Source organism: Pimephales promelas, chromosome 18 (assembly GCF_988280905.1).
Source record: "Pimephales promelas chromosome 18, fPimPro1.hap1.1, whole genome shotgun sequence".
In the NCBI taxonomy this organism is placed as follows: Eukaryota; Metazoa; Chordata; class Actinopteri; order Cypriniformes; family Leuciscidae; genus Pimephales; species Pimephales promelas.
This window is the reverse complement of record NC_142786.1, coordinates 21,720,060-21,740,399: the sequence shown is the minus strand read 5'-3', so window position 1 is coordinate 21,740,399 and position 20,340 is coordinate 21,720,060. Positions and strand designations below refer to the sequence as shown.

The following is a 20,340-nucleotide window of genomic DNA, read 5'->3' as shown; positions in this document are numbered from 1 at the left end:
AATGTATGTGAAATACACAATGTCTTTATCTGTGAACTACACGTGAATGAAACAACACCTTGCAATGAATTGTGTCAGGGAAATGTCAAAAGTGATTATAATCCTTCAACAATACTGTAATAATTCCATCAACGTACAATAATTATTATTTTATTATTATTATTATTATGATACACATTGGGACCTGGATTTGGAGGTTTTAGACCTGTAATCATTTTTAAGGTTTCCCGATATGCATGCCATACAGTATACATAAGTATACTGTTTTTCCTAATTCTCCCAATCTTTTGGCTTTCGTTTACATTAAATTGTAAACGAGAGGCAGATGGATATATTTCTGTTTGTCAGTGGATTTACTGTACTGTATTTTCACTATAGGCTTCACTTATTGAATCACACCGACCCCTGCTGGATAAAACTGAATGTGCTTTGGGTCTTCAGATAATCTGTTTTTTTTTTTTCGAGAGAGAGGACCCGATTTCGCCTTGACCGTTCCAATATGGCGGATAACTTACTTATGGGAGCCCATACAAACAGCCGCTAACGAGGCATCTATGTATGTAGTCTATATGATCAAGGAACAGGTTAGAACCTTTAAATCCCACGTACGGCGTGAAAACCCGTGCCAAATCCCTCGCAACAACAGCAAGCGCTCCTACGTGACTATAATACAAATAAAAAAAATGACGAATTTACCTGTACTTCTCGTAGCAATTCACTGTGTTATATACATTTATTCTAAAATCAGCGGCGTGGATTCAAGACCGCCAGAATACGAGCCGACTGGACCGGGCGTTGATGACGCGATTGAAGAGGTGAGTTGAAAAATTGCGCGTGCTTTTTTGACTTCGGCTTATTAGATAATCGTAAAACGTGCTTTTTGTTTCAGACAAGAGATTTCACAGAATATCTTCAAAGACAAGTCGTGCCTATTCTGAAGAAAAAGTTCAACCGTCTTCCAGGCGTATGTAGACGTCTGAAAAGGAGGAGGATTACAATTCTGGTATTTAATTAAATCTGAATATTGTGACAAGGTCACAAGGACGAATGTTGTCGTGTTTATTTTGCAGTAAAGTAGCATGCACAATTTAGCATTTAAGAAGACAGACCGTCCAACTTTCTTTTTTTTTTAAAGGTCAACTGAAAAACTTTCCCCGCAATTTACACACTCAAAAATGCTGGGCTATTCCAACCCAAATTTGGGTTAAAATTTAATTAAAAACAATGTACAGTTGAAAGTGAAAGTTGAAGTCGGGTTAAAATTTTAAATTGCATTTTTTTTAACCAATTAATTGGTTTTGTCAAACCTATTATACATAAATAAATAAAATAAACCAATTATTACTAGGTTTGTCCATATTTTACCCAATTCTGGGTTAAAAAAAACCCCAGCATTGTCTGGAGTGCAGTAATATTTTTGGTTCATTGTGATGATTTAATAGCCATTTTGTATTCTTGTTATAAAATTATACAATTCCATCCCAGGGTTTGCTAAACCCAAGTTGAGAAACTCTAGCTTGCAGAAAAAAAAACGTGTGTGCATTTGAGAGGAACGTGGCTCTTACCATTTGTCCTTTTCTTTCTTTCCACAGTGCAACACAGCAAAGTTCTGTTCGGCCATGGCATATTCTCAGCATGGCCACATCTGCACCTGCCCAAAAGGATCGAAGTGCTCTCATTTCTTTTTATGGAGTTTGTGATCTCTCTTTTTTAACTTTAATCACAATATACATTATATTCCACCATGAAAGAATAATATGACCACACGAACAATTCCTTATTCCCATTTATTCCTCTGTCCATCAAGGACAGAAAGTGTCACACATCTTTCATGAAAACACCTTTTACATTTTAGGTAGATCGTTAGAATTGCCTACAGAACAAAGCCTAATGAAATTCACATGGCTTCCTTTTTAAATTGTGGAATTTAAAAACAACCAATCAGCCTTAGCAAAAAGACATTACTCTGTTCGACTATTCATAATAATAAATAAACAAAAAAACAGGAGCGTAAAGTGATGGGAACAAAATATTTTGCACAATCACCTTCAAAAAACAAGAAGCTGACATAATGTTGATATTTCACTATGAAGAACTTTACAAATAAAGAATTTGACTAAACCTTATCATTTTAATCGCATCAAGTCAAGCAGCTTCAAAATACACTAATGCAGTCTTGCATATATCAATTAAATTTGAATACAGAGCTGGTATTTTTTGAGAACCAAGACATTTGTTCACATTATTGTACATAAAATATCTCAACTCATGAAGACTGAAGTAAAACAGAATAAATGAAGAAAAAAAAAATAAAACTTTAATAAAGGGCACCTACAAGTCTCTATAAAATTTTATACTGAACATATAATTAAGCTACTTTATGTTCCTGGAAGAAACCTGTCAATGTTAATAAATGGTTTGAGTGTCAGTTTGGAGAAAGTCAGGAAGTGTAGCACTTTCCAAAATGAACAAAAAACAAAACTTTGATACTCACCGAAACTCTTAACAAACGCATAGAGAAGAAACGTATTTCTTGTTTCAGGACTTTCACCGTACAGTTCATTCTCAGTTTAACAAAAAATACTTGATGTGCTTCAGGATTATTTAAAACATGCAACACACACGCCCGTATTCAATCTACACGCACCACCTTCACAGCATTTGAAAGAACAGGTAATTGCAGAGCTGTACATCTTCTGTTACAAAATAGGGACTGTCTTACTCCTGTCTTGCATACTGTTTGTTGATTTGAATGGATGTTCAAATCTAGTCCACTAAAGTTCAATCCTGCAGAGAAGCATCATCCACCAGTAATGTCAGTAGATCCCACCGTGTCCGTTCAGAGCTTTGTCTTTGTGCGTCCGGTAAGAATAAACCAGTGATAAAGTCTGGAAGTCTCCATGAACTGTTGGGTTTCTGAGAGTTTATAACACCCTTAACTTGTAGTACGGTCCAATCAACTAAATACATTCTATCTGTCTCCGAACCTTGTCTGAGGCTTGGCGGTCGAGTGAGCGTTGCCTTAAGACCACGACTATTGCAAACACAACAGTGAGAGCCAGCATTGTGGCCTCAAACTTCCAAAAGATATGCTCCTCCATTTTGGCGGAGCGACAGCTGAATGGAAAACAAGGAGAAAAAGTGAATTCAATTAGTATGATTTTTTTTCTGGAATACCAATTATATCCAGAAATAATTGGTCGCCCTTCATGTTTGTCTGTGGGTTAAGCAAATATTTAGCAAATGCAAAGTATGGGAAAGAGCTGTGACTAAACCTCGTAACTCCATTGGATCCTCAAACCTCATAAGAGCGTCTTAGAAAGCGATAGACAGATCATCCAAAATTTAAAATGATGTCATTAATTACTCACCCTCATGTCATTCTGATCTTTGTAATGAAATCTGAGAGATTTCTGTCCCTCCATTGACAGCTACGCAACTACCACTTTGACGCTTCAAAAACATCATAAAGAGATCGTAACACTAATTCATATGAATTGAGCGGTTTAAATCCAAATTTTCTGAAGATACGCGACTGCTTTATTTCTAAAGATTTAAAGGGATACTCCACTTTTTTGGAAATAGGCTCATTTTACCACTCCCCCAGACTTAAACAGTTGAGTTTCACCATTTTCAAATCCATTCATCTGATTTTCAGATATTTAGAAGAATATCAGTAACCAGACAGTTTCTGGTCTCATTGACTTTCATATTATATATTTTTCCTACTATGGAAGTCAATGAGACCAGATACTGTGTGGTTACTGATATTCTTCTAAGTATCAGAAAATCGGCTGAATGGATTCGAAAACGGTAAACTGTTTAACTCTGGGGGAGTTGTAAAATGACCCTATTTCCATCCAAAAAGTGGAGTATCCCTTTAATTTAGGCTTTTATTCACATATAGTCTGTGTGAAGCACTTCATATTTTATAACGTGGCATTTTTGCCGAATGTCAGAAAAAACTGAGCGTCCACATAGCTACAATAAACCTTATAACCTCTAAGATGATGAAAATGTAATGCAGACGCAGATGTTCTGATGACGGATAAAACACATGTCTGACATTCACTGGTCAAAAACCTCGTAACTACATTTGAGCTTGATTTAGGTGAATGTCATCATGACACATGCAAGTGTCTGACCATATATAAAGCCACAATATCAACATGATATAATTTGAAAATTAAGCAGGGTCACAAAATCATCACTTTCGGCCAATTTAGCACAAAACATTTAAATTGTAGCTATTGGGGAAGCAACTGACTTGTTAAATGAAATAAATTATTTTTTAGAATTTGCATAAAAATATATAGACAGAGCCTGGGAATTGTTAACCGAACTGGAGTGTGTTATTGTTAGCCAACTATGTTCCATTGAAGTGTGTTTGTAACGACAGCACTTGCGACTATACTTGGCTTTGGGAAACGCACCCCAGAACAGGATATATATTCTGGACAGAGAGCCACTCACCTCATGTACTCTTCTCTGTTAGACTTAGTGCAGTTGATCGTTTCCACAAACCCTGTTTGGCTGCAGGCTGGTATTGACTTCTGAAAAGAGGGTTTGCATAGCAAACAAAGGAAACTTTTCAATGAATTCTCACAAATGAAAAATGCACTTCTGGAATGATCTGCACTATACTTCCTGAACTTAAGCCAGCTCCTTGTTTCCTGTCTGTCATTATTGGCCAAATTGATTAATTCAGGTGTGTTTGATTATTGTTGCCATGACTACTGAGGTCAAGCACACCTGAATTAATCAATTTGGCCAATAATGACAGACAGGAAACAAGGAGCTGGCTTAAGTTCAAGAAGTAGTGCAGCTGTGCATAAAGCCCATTCACAATCTATCTACACATACATGTATAAACAGAACAGTGTTTCCCCTAGGGGTGTGGGGGGGGGGTCTTTTTATGAATAAAAAAGCATGTCTAATTAATTGAAATCATGTATTATGAACATTTAAGTAAAACAATGAAAAATGAAATATTCAATAATATGAAAAAAAAATCCCACACTAATTCTGTGTTGTGTTTTTGCTGGTAATAAAATGAAGCCATTAAACACAAATTGTATCATCTATCATAATTTGTTTTTTTAAAATAACGTGTTGCACAATGAGTTTACTGTTAAAATTAAAACATGGATTATTCCTTAAATTCAGTTTTGTTTTAAAAATTCATCATTTATGTGGATTATTGTTACTGTATTATTACATTAGGACATATATAAATTCTACAGTACAACAGTAATATATTTCTTGCAAGTTAAACCAAACTTTTATTTTGACAGGTTGCCGCAAAGACCTTTTAGTTTCTGTGTGTTTACTGTTTATGTCATGATTATCGTTTCTCAAATGAAGCGGTTAAATGATCACAAAGTGACTTTCAGGCCTCATTTACACTGCATGGTTCAAGTGACCCAAATCCGATTTTTTCCTCTCATGTGGCACAGATCGGATATGACCAGTGAATGTGTAAGCAGGAAAAAAAATGCATGCATTCCGATTTTCTCAGATCGGATTCAGGCCTCATTCATATGTGGTAATAAATCGGATATGTGCATTTGCCTGTGCCATGTTAGCAGACAAATCAGATATGCTCCGGTAATGCGAGTCGTACGTCATTAAAAAGTGCGTGATTATAGGCGTGATGGAAGAAAGGATACACACAGTGGAGCAATGCGGAGGTTTCATGTATTTTGAGCGTTTGGGGTGAAGAGTGCAGGCAAAAATGCAGGGTTGTTACAAAAAAAGTTTATTTACGTTTTTGAAGACATTTCACGAGATGTGAGGCATCGTTTTAAGTGCTCGTGGCTAGAGCCTCTCCTCTTTTTTCTCCGCCGTACGAGACCAATGTTTTGATGACTTGAAATATTGTGGAAAGAAAACACTGGATAATTTTATTCGCATCTGGATCCATTGAATTTCGTGCTGTTTTCCTTAATTTCCCGAGTCAGAATGTCTGCATTTGGTAGTTTCAGCAGTGTATAGTGTAAATGGAAAAATCGGATATGGGTCACTTTTAAAAGATGATGTAAGCAGGTCATCAAAAAAAAAATCAGATATAGTCAGAAAATCGGATTTGGGCATCAAGACCTGCAGTGTAAATGCAGCCTTAGAGTGGATTTAGAGCCTGGAGAGGAAGTTCATATAGGCAAAAAAAAAAAAACAGCACAAGCATCACTCGTGCTTTCAGCGTGATAAATGAAACTGCTCGTCGGCGGCACCATTCATTCACACGGAACAAGGCAAGCAGGATTAGTATTTAAAAATGTCTTTGTGGTTTAATATTCACACACACTAGTCTACATCGCGATTTGATTTCAAGTGTACTAAACCGCTTTCTATTTATTCCTCGAAAATATACAGTAAATTCCTTTTTTATGACTGGATTTCGTCAGCATTTTAGCATTCAGCAAAACAATGGTTATTCACCAAGGAAGCATTAAATTGATCTCCAACGACAGTAAAGGCATTTATAATGTTGTAAAATATTTCCATTTCATATAAAAGCTGTTCTTAATCAGCACAACTCTCAGCATACTAAAATGATCTCAGAAGGATCAATTCTGCCTTGCATCACAGGAATAAAACATATTGTAATAATCACAGCAATACTATTATATTGATCGATTAAATGCAGCCTTGGTGAGCATAAGCTTTCAAAAACATTAAATAAATCTTACTGACCCTAAACTTCTGTGTTTGTGCGCGCACATCCCAGAAACTCACCGAATGGAAACCTTCGCATGCACTGCACTCTTTAGCCACCACAAACTCTTCCAGCTGCCAACATGGTGCTGTCATCGCCTTTGTCACTGCAACTGCAAAAGAAAAAAACACAAGGAGGATTATTAATATATGAACTTGGTATGCTCAAGCACAATAATCTTTGATGAAATCCTGATGTCTGTAAAGTAAGTACCTGCTGCCCTCTCATCGCTAAGAAGAGCTGCTCCAAACACTCTAGAAAAAAAAAGTGGAAAAGTGCAATGAGTAAACATCATCAAAGGTTATGTTTTGCATTAGGAGAGAATCAATTTCTTACCTGAGAGACACTAAACCCCAGAATAGCGCATGCAGGGCCAGGATCCGGGGTCTCAGACAGGACATGGGGATCCTACAGTCACTCTCCATCACTCTGGCGCACATGCGTTTATAAAGCAGCACAACGGATGTTCACTGGCGGTTCATAACTCAAAAATTCTTTTCCTCAGAGGAAGTATCTAAAGAGACACACGTGAAAAAAAAAAACGATGAAGCTGAACGCCATGAAACACTGATATACCATAGACTGTGATGAAGACACACTGACAGGCATTTTGAGGATTGACAATCATAATGACCTGGACTATCACGTGATGAATCAATAAATTGAAGTTACGTGTTCAACAACAACAAAACAGTAATATAAACTAGTAAATCGCTGATGCAGTGTTAGTAGAACAACTAAAAACCTTGAGGAGGTTACTATGGTGTTTGTCAAGCAAACTTACACAACTAAGTTATGCAAGTTAAACCCGTGAAACTTCAGGGAAACATAAACAATTGGTAACTATCGTTACACTACAGGTAACGTTAGCTAACAAAAGGTAACGTTAGCAAACTAGTCTAAAGCGAACTTACTTATCTATTTTTTAAATTATTAAAGTAAACAATGTTTATCAATCATATCATTATTTACATCACCTTACCGGGTTTTGTCTTATCGCTGAAAAATTCCAAGTTCCAACCGTTAACAAAATATAAACTCAGTGTTTGATCTAAACACGGAGAAAGAACAACTTCCGCCGCTTAACAAATGACTTGACTTCTCTAACATTCATCAGGGATAAACCGATTAACACACACACAGACAGAAGTAGGATCGCTGATGAGCTCACGAGTTTCGTAAACAGAAAGTGTGTTAAAGCTCCAACCAAACACAGTCCACATCATCATCATCATCAGGGCACGCGCAGTTCCTCACCCGACATCATCATAACCCGAGCGTCCGTCTCTCCGTGAGAGAATCTCTGAAACATTTGACACTCATCGATCACGGTATATTCACATACACACGACTATTAGTTCTGAATACACCGTATTAATAGCTTTATTTACTGAGACCTCTAGATGAGGGCCTGCCTGGTGAAACAGAGAGGATTACGTCACACGAGACTTGTGTTTCAAATCAGATTAAAGTGTATCGCCCTCTAGTGGAGCGGCGCTCAATTTCCACAAATAAATAAATAAATATTTATGTCATTCTTTTTTGTCTTATTCTTGAACACTGCTCTTATATTGTCTTATAAGCCACTTAGTTTTATATTTAGACAGTTCTACGTTTTTAAAGAGCCCATATACTTTTTTAAATGGACACTGTGTAGGCTATCAGTTTTGACTGACACACACATTCAAACCCTAATGCAGATTTGTGTACGAGTAATCATTAGACCCCATTCATTGTTTTAATAATAGTTATAATTGTTATCTTACCATATATAAGTGCAGTCTTAATTCGATTAATGCAAAGACTTTTATATTGTTGCAGTAAAGTTATATTTCTAATAAATGCAGTTCTTTTGAACATTGTGTTAATTAAATAATCCCGAAAAAAATGTATCCCGGCTTCCACAAAATATTTAGCAGCACAAATATCTTCTTGATAATAATCAGAATAGTTTTTTGAGTAGCAAATCATCATATTAGTATGATTTCTGAAGAATCATGTGACACTGAAGACTGGAGTAATGATGGTGAAAATTCAGCTTTGATCACAGGAATAAATTACATTTTAAAATACATTAAAACAGATGCTAAATTTGCTAACTGAACATAAGAGACTTATTTCAAAAACATTAAAAAGCTTACTGACCCAAACTTTTTTTGTAGTGTATTTACAGTTTACAGTTATAGTTAAATTTATAGTAGTTTATCTAGTTTTAATTATAGTTCCGCTGCTTGGTAACAGCCCACAGTCACATGGATAATTTTAATAAATCTGGTTTAACTCATAAACCTGTCATCAGATGTCCAGTCATGTCTGAAGATAGATTTCACTTTCACAAACTCATAAATATCATCAAAATGTGTATAGAACGCATTCAAATATTGTAAATTATTTATAGAGATGTGTTACACCCGTGTTTAATAAACAAAATCAGGATTTATTAATTTTTTACAATCATGTCAGAGTAAAACATACATAATATAGATCTCACATTAGCAGTTGCCAATCATATCAATGAAGAAAAAAAGTATTACGTAATGCCTGAAAGGTTCAGCGTTCTGTTTAAAGGGACGTTAGAGAGAGAGTGTGTTTTTCTTTTTTTTTCAAATACAGTCCAGTAGAAACAAATGAGGAGAAGGAGAATGAAATTTTCAAACAGCATAAACTGCAATCTGTGAAGATGTGAGGGAAAAGTAAACGTAGAAAATTCTGCTTAAACTGTGAACTCCAGTTCTGTCCATTAGAAAGATGAATCAATGCTATGACAAGTGGCCTAAACAATCTCTTAGGTCCACCGTTGTACCGTAAACACATGGTCAGTGTGCTCTAGCTGTGTCAGTAAGGCAGAGGAGTGCTGTATTCCTTACAACCCCCTCCATGCTGTCTGTTACCTGAACTGCATGTCATATAAAGCTAGATCCTGTCCCATAAACTGCATGCATACTAACGTAAAGATCATGCATCAATGCTCGTCTCAATGACTTCTCTTAGTTTACTCAAATCTTCAAAATAGTGGCAAGTCTGTACATGTTAAGGTCACGTGTGAGACAACACCGATCAAAGGGGAAAATAATGATCTATTAATCTCTATAGGGATGATGAAATGACAGTCATAACCTGGTTTTAAAGGGATAGTTCACCCAAAAATGACAATTCTGACATCATTTACTATTTACCTTCATGTTGTTTCAAGTGTATATGGCTTTAAGAGAGTCCACGTTGCTCTTTTTAAGCCCTTTGACTTTCATTGGATTGATCTCTGAGAAATTCTACAGAAGAAAGTCATGCAGATTTAGAGAGACCAAAATTACAGAATTTATTGTGCCTTTTAACAGAGTCTTGATTTTGTTTTCGGGCTCAACTAGAATAGGTTTCCATGCTTGGATGTTCCTTATTTTCCACATATTCTCTATTGTTGCAGCTCCTCTCTTCCCAGTCTGTCAGTAACGGTCTGGGTGCGTTTCCCGAAAGCGTCGTTAGCCAACTATGGTCGCAAGTTTCGTCGTTACCAGCATAGTTCAACGAGTCGGTGTTTCCCGAAACCATCGTTCCAACGAACATTCGCAAATAGCATCGCAAAATTGTGTAGTTTGAACGACAGCTCTCGACCTGTGGTTAGAAGCATCGTTTCTATATTGCATGACATTTGGAAGTAATAAATCCTTATCTTGAGCAAAATAAGCAAGCTGACATTCAATACAACTGGTGGCTTTTATTTAGAATAAATACAAATGTAATTTACGTCTTTTAGTTTGTCAAAAGATTTAAAGTAACGTGTTTGAAGAGTGCGCATGTGCGAACATGCTCTACTATGTAAGAACGAGCCAAATATTGAGTCTGGTAATAAAGCAGAACAACTGAGAACAATTAGAAATAGTCCTCAGATGACATGTCTGTAATTTATATTAACAAATCTAGCGTTAATTGGAATTCAAACAGTTTCATTAAAAGTAGTTATTACTCCACCACGTGTGAAACCAACGTGGTTGAACGATATTTTGCGACAATGGGTTTCGGGAAACAGTCGTGACGAGCTAGTTGATTTCTCTAACGATGCATCGTACTATGGTAGTGAAACAGTGAACTACGTCGTTGTACGGGAAACGCACCCGTTTAGTTCCTGTCTCTATGAAGCCCCTCCTTCTGAAAAGCACACTGTGCTCTGATTGGTCAGCTGAATCACTGTGTTGTGATTGGTCAAGCTCTTTGAGCATGTTTGGGAAATGTCCCGCTCCTTAACATAACAACCAAGGTGCGTTCCATTCGACAGGGTCCCTACGCAGTGTTCACTGCTCCCTACTCCCTAAACACAGTACATCAGTTGAGGTGGACTATAATCACTCATTTGGAATGCCCTCCAACATCATCAAAGAAAGGCAAAATTATGGTATAACTTAATTAAATTTTGAAATTTCCTATCTAAGTTAAAATCATATAAGCCTATAGATACATTCACCATTCATAAATACTCTAGTTTGTATAATAAAAACAATATCTATGAATCCTAAATTCACACGTAAACTCAAAGCCGTTCAATCTCTTCCAACGGCTCTGCTCTATGGTTAGTTCCGACTGATGACAGTTGGTTGATTTTCGCTCTCCACTTCCTGTGAAGTGATGTATCTATATTCCCTGCCGAAGTTACGTCACTCTGTTGGCCAAAACGCGGAAGTGAGTTAGCATTTTAGCACGACCGGTTCCCTCGCTCTAAAGTCTATGGGATTTTTCAATGGGTTTTTGCTAAATCGCCTGAAATTGCCCAGATTGTGTTTTTTAAACTTTATTGTGTCTGCTTGTGTTTAAAAAGAAACTCTATTTTGGCTTCAAAATGTATAAATGTTGGATTAACTTGTAAAGATGATCTTGACAGACAAAACGTGTAAAGGTCACAACTCTTTGTTAAATACAGATCTTATTTTTTTTTTTTTGCGATTTTCCAAAAGTCTATAGGGGAAATGCATAGCTTTTTGGTCAAGGGAACCCATGCGCCGCTAGCTTCCGAGTTGTCCTACAAAGTGACGTCATCACTTCGGCACTATATTCCCTACGCCGTTCCCTTCGGATTGGAATCTCACTTAAGATGGCGAAATACCCTGTGAAGTCCACTTCGCAGTCCACTTACGGTCGAAAGGAACGCACCTCCAGTTTCAACACACTACTAACTAACTCAACCAGGCCCCATCCCTTTATTTTGCATAGGAACGGGAATTATTTAAATGAGGAATATTGTGACGTGTTTGTTCCCGGAAGAAAACTCAAGACTACAATGGAGGCGTTTCATGGAGTTCAGAAACAGCGACACTAATAGAGAATAACTCACTTTGAGTGACTTTATAACTTTGCAGAGCTTTTCATGCTTAAACACTAACATCACACACCAAAGAAAGTTAATTTAAGTATAAGTATAATAGTTCCTCGTACATCTTTGAGTGAATTATCCCTTTAAATCTCAACTGATCGCGAGTCATATTGGGGGAGAAGACCTACTTATTGAACTGATGCACATGCAGAATGAAGAGATCAGAGAGTAGGCCAGAGCAACAGAGCTAACTTAAACAAACTAGCTTGAACTACTCAAACTATTAACATGCACTTTAACACTGGCTATTTAATCAAAGAATATTCTTATTTATTTGATGTTCTTGGTTTTTTGCACGGTGGGCTTCTGAGAGGGGATGCAGTGGCAGGCTGATGTCAGAAGAGAGGAGCCCAACAAGCCAAAGTTACGTGTGAAGGAAGCCTGAGAGCCTCAAGTTTTCAAGTTCCTTCCTTCCTGAAGTGCCAAGAGGAACCATGCAGGATGCAAATGACAGGAGATGATGCTTTGGTGGAAACACTGTCCATAAGTCCATCATGCTGTTCTTTACAGCAATCTGTGATGCCGATTTCTCGAAGAGTACTGGATGCAGTACATTCATTAGAAGCTTGTGGCACATGGAGTCTATTGCATCGGGCCAAAGTTTAAGGCCGAGAAGGAGAGCCCGAAAATCAAATTCACTTCGCAATGCCCTGATTTCTTAGAAAAAAGACAGAGAGAAAAATAGAACTGCTCTGGGGGTCTATTGATCATCAAACCCTCAACAAAACCAAGAAACAATATTGGCTTTCCAAAAAAGAAACACCATCAAGGTAAAAGGAACTTGGGAGGGGACAGTTTTGTACCAGTCAAGTTATTTGTCCCCTCCTATTTTGGAAGACTGATATAAAGAGACTCAAATGTTCAACACACAACCTCAATAATGTCTTGTGAGGATGTTTCTCTAAAACTTTCCTGAATCAGGTGGAATGAAATAAAAAGAAGAGAGACTGTTACTACAGGCACGCAAAAGTAAAAACTTTGCGAGCATTGTGAAATATAAGAGCGTAGTTTGCGAGGCGCAGGCTAGAAAAAGTCGGCCAGAAGCCAGCATCCACTGTGCAAAGGAGGAACCCATGTGAGATACAGCAGTTGTTTGGAGGAACTGTGCAAGGTTAGTGTGGGGATTTGTCGGGTCATTCCATGTTGCCACTGTCCGAGTGTGAGATATTAAGGGTGTTTGCTGAGGGGAACAGGTCACGTTGATCAGTCGGACTGTGGTAGTCGGAGGTCAAGTCTGGGTCCATCAGGGACGACAGGGTGAAGTGGGACGAGCCCTTTTTTAGGCACTGCGAGTAGAAGTTTAGTAGCAGGTCCATCTTATTTTCGATGGACTGCACCTGAGGAGGGAAAAAAGAGATCGTAGTCAACTTATAACTAAATATAGTGCTATTTTATGATGATTTAATAATGTTCAGGAATATAATGATTATCTTTTATGTGAAACGCAATGGGTCTACAGATTTATTGCTCAGATTAGATTTTTTTTTTTTGTCTGGCTGTACACATTATTTTTGTAAATGTGGCCAATATCAGATTTGAGTGTGAACTGATCACGGTCACCAGCATACGCAAAAGAACAATAACAATCAGCATTTAATGCAGTAGTTATAATAATATATCATATTTTAGTAATGAGTAATTAGTCATTAGTAATAAGCCGCAAGTTTGTGCGCAAGCTAGCGATGGGAGAAACAAAGCTTTTCAAAGCTTTGAATCAATTGTTTGGCAAAATGATTCACTGTTTCGAATCGTTTGAAACGCCACACACTGGTGACGCCTGCTGGTCAAAACTGTGCAAATGCACCAAAAACATGCATAAAAACAGCTTTAAAAAACAAATAGCAAATGTTTTATTGAAAGTATTGATAATACTTTCAATAAAATAATACATAAATAAATAAATAATTGATAATACAGTTTTTCTCCATTGGTTTGGCTCATTATTACATTCTCAAAATAACATGGACAAACCTCCAAACTACTTGGGAATTGTTCACAACAGAATTGAATTTCTCATTCAGTTCATCAAATTGCAATCTCAATGTCTCAGTACATCTTTGCAAATGATGAAGTACAGGTAGCCTACATTTAGCACAATTTCCAAGTGAATAGATCTTGTTGATCTAAACCGATTGTTCATTCTCAGTATAATGGTTGTTCACTCCAAAACGTGTCAGTGTCATTTCATTGTATAAGTCATCACATGCACAATAGTCTGTTCAATTGTCAAAATTAGTCAAGAACATACAGTAGTACCATGAATACCATATATAAATCCCTTGGAACAGTTGATACATTTATTACAGCAATTGACAGCTCTTGGCTAACGAAGGAGGATCTAACTAATCTCAGATGACCAATCAAACCGTATGTTTGGTCAAAGAGCTGCAATTACTGTAGTGCCTCCCATGTAAATCTATCTACAGTAATACTGTGGGTTTTACTGTAACATTTCAGTAAGTCTAGTCATTGATGATTTTCCCCCTCCTCTTTCTGCAGTATATTGAACTTGTGGAGAACATAGAACATTCCTGTGTAATTGGAGGTGTGTCCATGTTGTTTTGAGAATGTATGTTCTTTTACCTCAGATGTATGCAAGTTACATTAGGTGTGTGAATGTTAATGGTTACAATTCCTTGGCGGTATGAGTGCAATGTGTGATGTACTCTTACCCTAAAATCCCCCAAAAAAACAAAAATTTCAGTTTTGTACACAATTGCATCCTGATAGCTAGACAAAAAACAGTCCAGTAACCATTGTCAATGAAGGACTGGGCTAAGGCTGAAAGGTGGACATGAGGGATATTTCAATGGTCCTCTGCCAATGGCAGACTGCCATAGTGACAAAACATCTAAACATTTTGGCTTGCAGTGCTTACACAATGCCAAAGGGACTAAGCATTTTGGGGGCACTGACTATTTAAATAAGAAAGAAATTTAGTTTTGCCACATGAGTGAACTGTTTTGGGAGAGATATGAACTTTTGCAAGTGAGCTATAGGGCCCTATTTTAAAAATCTGAAACGCAAGTGTCAAAGCGCAAAGCGCAAGTAACTTTGTGGGCGGATCCTGGCGCTGTTACTATTTTCCCGGCGGGATAAATGCCTCTTGCGCCTGGCGCAAATCTAAAAGGGGTTGGTCTGAAGTAGCTTCATTATTCATAGGTGTGGTTTGGGCGTAATGGAAATAAACCAATAAGAGCGTCATATCACATTCCCTTTAAGAGCGTGATGAACGAGGTGCGCTTGTTCCATGGCGCAATTGTATTTTAACGGCGCATTTACCAGACGCGCTTCAGCATCGGTTGAGAAGATCGATGTTCTCGTCAGGGCCGTAAAAGAAAGAGAAGGGACATTGGGGATGGGACAAACCCACCCAAATTAGCTTCGGTTAAACATGCATATAATAATTTGGGTAAATGTGTAAGCTTTATGCCTATTTTTCCCATCATCATGGACACAACAATGATTTCCCTCATGTTTATATATTTTTCCTTATAATAATGTATCATTTGCAAAAAGTAAAATGCATCTGTTTTGATGAGAGAATCATCTACAGTGTATGCGCGTTGTTCACACCCTATATTATGGCCAAGCATGCACACTTAAAATAGAATCTGAATGTACGCGCAACGCGGCACTGACTTTAGACCAGTTTTTTCTGGTCATTGGCGCAATTGTTTTCTGGAACTGCAAAATAGCACCAGGGGTTGTTTGCGCCGACACACGCTTCCTTTTTGCGCCAACCCGGCCAGGGAGCGCAAGTTAATTTCCTAGTTTACCGACGTGCGTCTGTGGAGGGAAAAAACACGCTTTAGGAATGATAAATGTGTCAGTGTATAAAGTCATTTGCACCGGGTGTTTTGCCATATGATTGAGTTTTGAGAATGTAATTTCTGTTTCAAGAAATGAGCCAAACCAATTGAGAAAAATTGTAACATTGATAATGTTACTGTAAGAAATGTTTCTTCTGCACATTAGAAGGATTTCACTGTATGTGACACTGAACACTGTTTTGGCATGACAGGAATAAATAACATTCTATATATGTTAGAAAACAGTTATTTTAAATTATAGAAAAATGTAATTGAATAAAAAAAATACATGACAGAAAGAGACAGACAGATAGACAGACAGACCAATAGATAGATAGATAGATAGATAGATAGATAGATAGATAGATAGATAGATAGATAGATAGATAGATAGATAGATAGATAGATAGATAGATAGATAGATAGATAGATGATAGATAGATAGATAGATAGATAGATAGATAGATAGATAGATAGATAGATAGATAGATAGATAGATAGATAGATAGATAGATAGATAGATAGATAGATAGATAGATAGATAGATAGATTGATAGATAGATAGATAGATAGAGACGCTTACCTGTTTCTCCACTTTCATCACTCGCCCCATCATGCTTAATTCGTCCATCTGTTCCAGTTCAGGAGGAGTTTTCTCTCCTTTTTCAGACCTCACCTTTTTATCTGATGAAATGGCACCACGGCCCACGATCTGATCCACCCTTTAAAGACAAAGAAATCAGTGTGACTCATTAGGAAATGCTTTGGTGTTAAGATGAAAAGCTGATAGTGGGATGATCACACCTCATCTGCAGGCTCTTGATTCTGCCCAGCATATCGAGGTGTCCTGCTGAATACTGCTCGATCACATCTTTCACATCGTATGGCCGCAGGGTTTCCTTAAACTTCCTCTTGGCCACCAGGAATTTCAGAATCCTACATTCACATGAGACACAGAAGCACGCTAGAATGACCCAGAATATAGGCAGAATGCCTCCATGGCATTACAGGAAAAGATAAAACAGGAATACTGCAAACAAAAGCAAACAGCTGTGAAACGAGTCACAAGATTAATGAGTGTAACAAGATTAATTACAGAAAGGGGCCTTATCAATTACACGAGTGGCTCATGAACTGAGAACGCTTCCCTCACACCGGGTAATTATTCTGAAGATGACTCCCTCTTTCCACAGAGGGAGAGTGTGCGCGCTATATCTGTTGTGTGACAGAACGTAACCTCAAGGAACCGGAGGAAAAGGGTTTCCCCCCCAGTGTTTGAAGCAGAAGACAAATGACACTGTTGATTCATGCCTTCATGTGTATACACTGTGGAAGAAAGTTATTTAGAAAACAAAGAAAAAAGACATTTGGAAAAATCTATTGTTTTTTACCCCCCACAAATTTTCAAATTATGAAATTACGTATTATTTCCTAATTAAGCCCCCCACGCCGAAACTCATTAAAATGTCAGGTTTAAAATAAAATGATAAATAATCGGCTTTGTATGCACACTTATTTTCATATGCATTAGGAGCGATTGCATTTAGTAGTGATTTACTTAAGTTAAATGAATGTTTTAAGTTTTCCAGGCATAGAAATATCACCTTTCACAAAAAATGCGTGAACATTTTGTTATGAATATAAAATTACTCTTTTATTACACAATTTTAAACGGGTGTTCCCAATCTGATACATTCTGTCCAATTGTGTTTTTGAAGCAACTCAAAATAAAAACATTATAATAATAATATAGCCCTTTATATATATCTTACTTTTCCCTTAAAAGCTATTAAATGTAAATTGAATACAAATAAAAGTAAATATCGATTTACACACAGTTGCACAGTTATTCTCTATGAAAATTGAGAATAAACACAATGAATAATTTGAAAACCAATCAAGCACAAATTCCAAACATTTCCAAAATAATAGATCTGATGTTCCATATTCATTTTTTATTGTGATGTCAGGAGAGGAAGTTGTCTTGACCCTGTTATTTTTCTTTAAAATTCAGTACGTCACATGCATCACACACATGACCAGCGTCAGCCAACAGTGAGCCGACGTGTGACGTAGCCCTACGCTATCACACTATGTTAAAGGGTTAGTTCACCCAAAAATGAAAATTCTGCCAGTATTTACTCACCCTCATGTTGTTCCAACCCCGTAAGACCTTCGTTCATCTTCGCAACACAAATTAAGATATTTAAGATATTAAGATCGCTCCTGCATACTAGTCCATAGGCTTCTTGAGAGAATGACACTTGCTGGCATCGAAAAGTCATCAAAGACATAGTTAAAATAGTCCAAGTGACTACAGTGGCTCAGTTTTAACTTTATCAAATGACGAGAATACTTTTTGTGCGCAAAAACAAACAAAAATAACGACTTTATTTCAACTATTCACTTCCTTCTCTATGGGCCTGTAGTCAGTTAACGTAGTGTGATTGCGTAGAGCTACGTCACACGTAAGCTCACTATTGGCCGACGCTGGTCATGTGTTTGATGCGTGTGACGTACAATAACAGAAGCTTACGCTATTAAACTAGTAACCTGACTCGAGGCAGAGGGAGAAATAAACGAATAGTTGAAATAAAGTCGTAATTTTTGTTGTTTTTGCACACAAAAAGTGTTCTCGTCATTTGATAAACTTAAGATTGAGCCCCTGTCACTTGGACTATTTTAACGATGTCCTTTAATGACTTTTCGAGGACAGCAAGTCATTCCCTCAAGAAGCCTATGGACTAGTATACAGGAGCGATCTTAATATCTTAAATATCTTAATTTGTGTTCCGAAGATGAACGAAGGTCTTACAGGGTTGGAACAACATGAGGGTGAGAAAATACTGACAGAATTTTCATTTTTGGGTGAACTAACCCTATAACTGACTAGAGGCGCAAAGAGAAGGAAGTGAATAGTTGAAATAAAGTCGTTATTTTTGTTTGTTTTTGCCCTCAAAAAGTGTTCTCATCGCTTGATAAACTTAAGATTGAGCCACTGTAGTCACTCGGACTATGACTATTTTAACAATGTCTTTAATAACTTTTCAGTGCCGGCAAATTTCAATCCCTTAAAGGTGCCCTCTGGGATTTAAAATCAAATCATACAACATGTTCCATACCAGATGGGGGCAGTATACCTCCAGAAATACCTCCACGGCCACGCGCTCTCTCATGTCTTCAAACAATATGGGCGAGTGCTGTGTTGCTCTGTCTCCCTCGTGCATATTAATCAAATCAATTGACACGATAGTAAAAGGTTGGAAGACCGCAGTTTCACGTGGAGCATTTGGAGATTTTCAGAGATTAGAGACTAAATGAACAACATCTCAATACTAAATTATAAGGTCCGTCTCATAGACAAGTCGGTGCATTTCGACGATATGGGAAAATTAAAGCCCAGGCTATTATTTCTAGTTTTATGATATTCGATTTGTTCATATTACATTTTTTATCATTAGTTTGAATTAATTTGACAGACAGCATTCCCTGATGTGGACCACGCTAGCGTCTTTCAGAGCTGCCAACTCTCACAACACTTTTCACACACTCTCACGCCACACATCAATTTTGTCATGCACAGAAAAGGACACGGAGACCGATGTCAACTCTCAGATTCTGTTCATTTTATTATGCAATTCAAACAATAAATACAGTATTGGCGCTTTACACGACAGATCCCTAGCACACGTGAACCGATCATCTCTACTAGCTAATGGTAAAAGAACACGAACACTGTTAAAAGATAAAGTATGCTACAACTTACCAAAATGTATTCCTCATGCATAATATCGACCAATTATTGTTTTTTAACTCTTCCCTGAACTGAAATGTAGTAGTGGGCTGTATTTTCCACACGACTGACGTCAGGTTCAAGTAAACACAAGCTGGCGCGAGCGCGACTCACTCGTGTACTGCAGTTTGGCTGGTGCTAACGTTGCCCGCCCGCATACCGCCTCCCATGGTCGAAACTGGTATTACGACACCTGCCGGGCCGGGGCTAGTAATTTAGCATGCTAATTCAGATTAATATCTCGGCAGCACTATAACGTGTCAGTTTTTTAATGACATCATTAACCTTATTTCTTCTCAATCTTTTGATGCGTGTAGCTCATTTTTGGGATATTTTAACCTCAATTTTTACAGATGGCACCTTTAAGAAGCCTATGGAGGAGTGATCCAGCTCTCAGATTTAATCAAAAAGGTCTTACGGGGTTGGAACAACATGAGGGTGAGTAAAAACTGACAGAATGTTCATTTTTAGGTGAACTATCCCTTTAAACACCTTTTTTCTGTATTAAATTATGATGTAGGGTCCTATTCAGATAAGCAGGATAGCAACTACATCACTGTATATGAGCGGAGCGGAGATGCCCTTGCCCACCAGTGCTTCAGTTTTCACCTGAAGTGTTTTTTCCCCAGTTGTTAGTCAGAAACAGGTTAACTCTCTCTAA

The 20,340-nt window shown here is 37.5% G+C and overlaps 3 protein-coding genes across 7 annotated transcripts in view; 1 reads left to right on the top strand and 2 right to left on the bottom strand.

Moving 5' to 3' along the window:
• The first annotated feature begins 590 nt into the window (after window positions 1–590).
• On the top strand, window positions 591–1,942 carry LOC120485120 (cocaine- and amphetamine-regulated transcript protein). The gene is made up of 3 exons (XM_039680656.2): window positions 591–815; window positions 890–1,003; window positions 1,593–1,942. Exons 1-3 carry the CDS (start codon window positions 684–686, stop codon window positions 1,698–1,700), a joined length of 354 nt encoding a protein of 117 aa, XP_039536590.2. The 5' UTR covers window positions 591–683; the 3' UTR covers window positions 1,701–1,942.
• jtb (jumping translocation breakpoint) lies at window positions 1,774–8,174 on the bottom strand. 4 transcript variants are annotated; one of them, XM_089123115.1, is made up of 6 exons: window positions 7,973–8,174; window positions 7,052–7,229; window positions 6,929–6,969; window positions 6,736–6,827; window positions 4,474–4,553; window positions 1,774–3,117 (listed from the first exon to the last, which is right to left on the bottom strand). In XM_089123115.1, the coding sequence occupies exons 2-6, from the start codon at window positions 7,153–7,155 to the stop codon at window positions 2,961–2,963; spliced, it is 474 nt and encodes a 157-aa protein (XP_088979241.1). In that variant the 5' UTR covers window positions 7,156–7,229; window positions 7,973–8,174; the 3' UTR covers window positions 1,774–2,960. The 4 variants fall into 4 exon arrangements, with proteins under 4 accessions (XP_088979241.1, XP_088979240.1, XP_088979239.1 ...); XM_089123114.1 differs by having other exon boundaries at window positions 4,474–4,550; window positions 7,973–8,173; XM_089123113.1 differs by lacking the exon at window positions 7,973–8,174 and adding an exon at window positions 7,887–7,907.
• Window positions 8,175–9,129: 955 nt separating this feature from the next.
• Window positions 9,130–20,340, bottom strand: part of kcnq4 (potassium voltage-gated channel, KQT-like subfamily, member 4) — a 77,612-nt gene continuing 66,401 nt past the window's right edge. For both annotated transcript variants that reach the window (XM_039680654.2, XM_089123111.1), the window contains 3 exons: window positions 16,691–16,822; window positions 16,470–16,608; window positions 9,130–13,411 (listed from right to left, as the gene is read on the bottom strand). In XM_039680654.2, coding sequence (XP_039536588.1) covers window positions 13,208–13,411; window positions 16,470–16,608; window positions 16,691–16,822 — 475 coding nt within the window. In that variant the 3' untranslated portion in view covers window positions 9,130–13,207. The remainder of the gene's footprint in view (window positions 13,412–16,469; window positions 16,609–16,690; window positions 16,823–20,340) is intronic.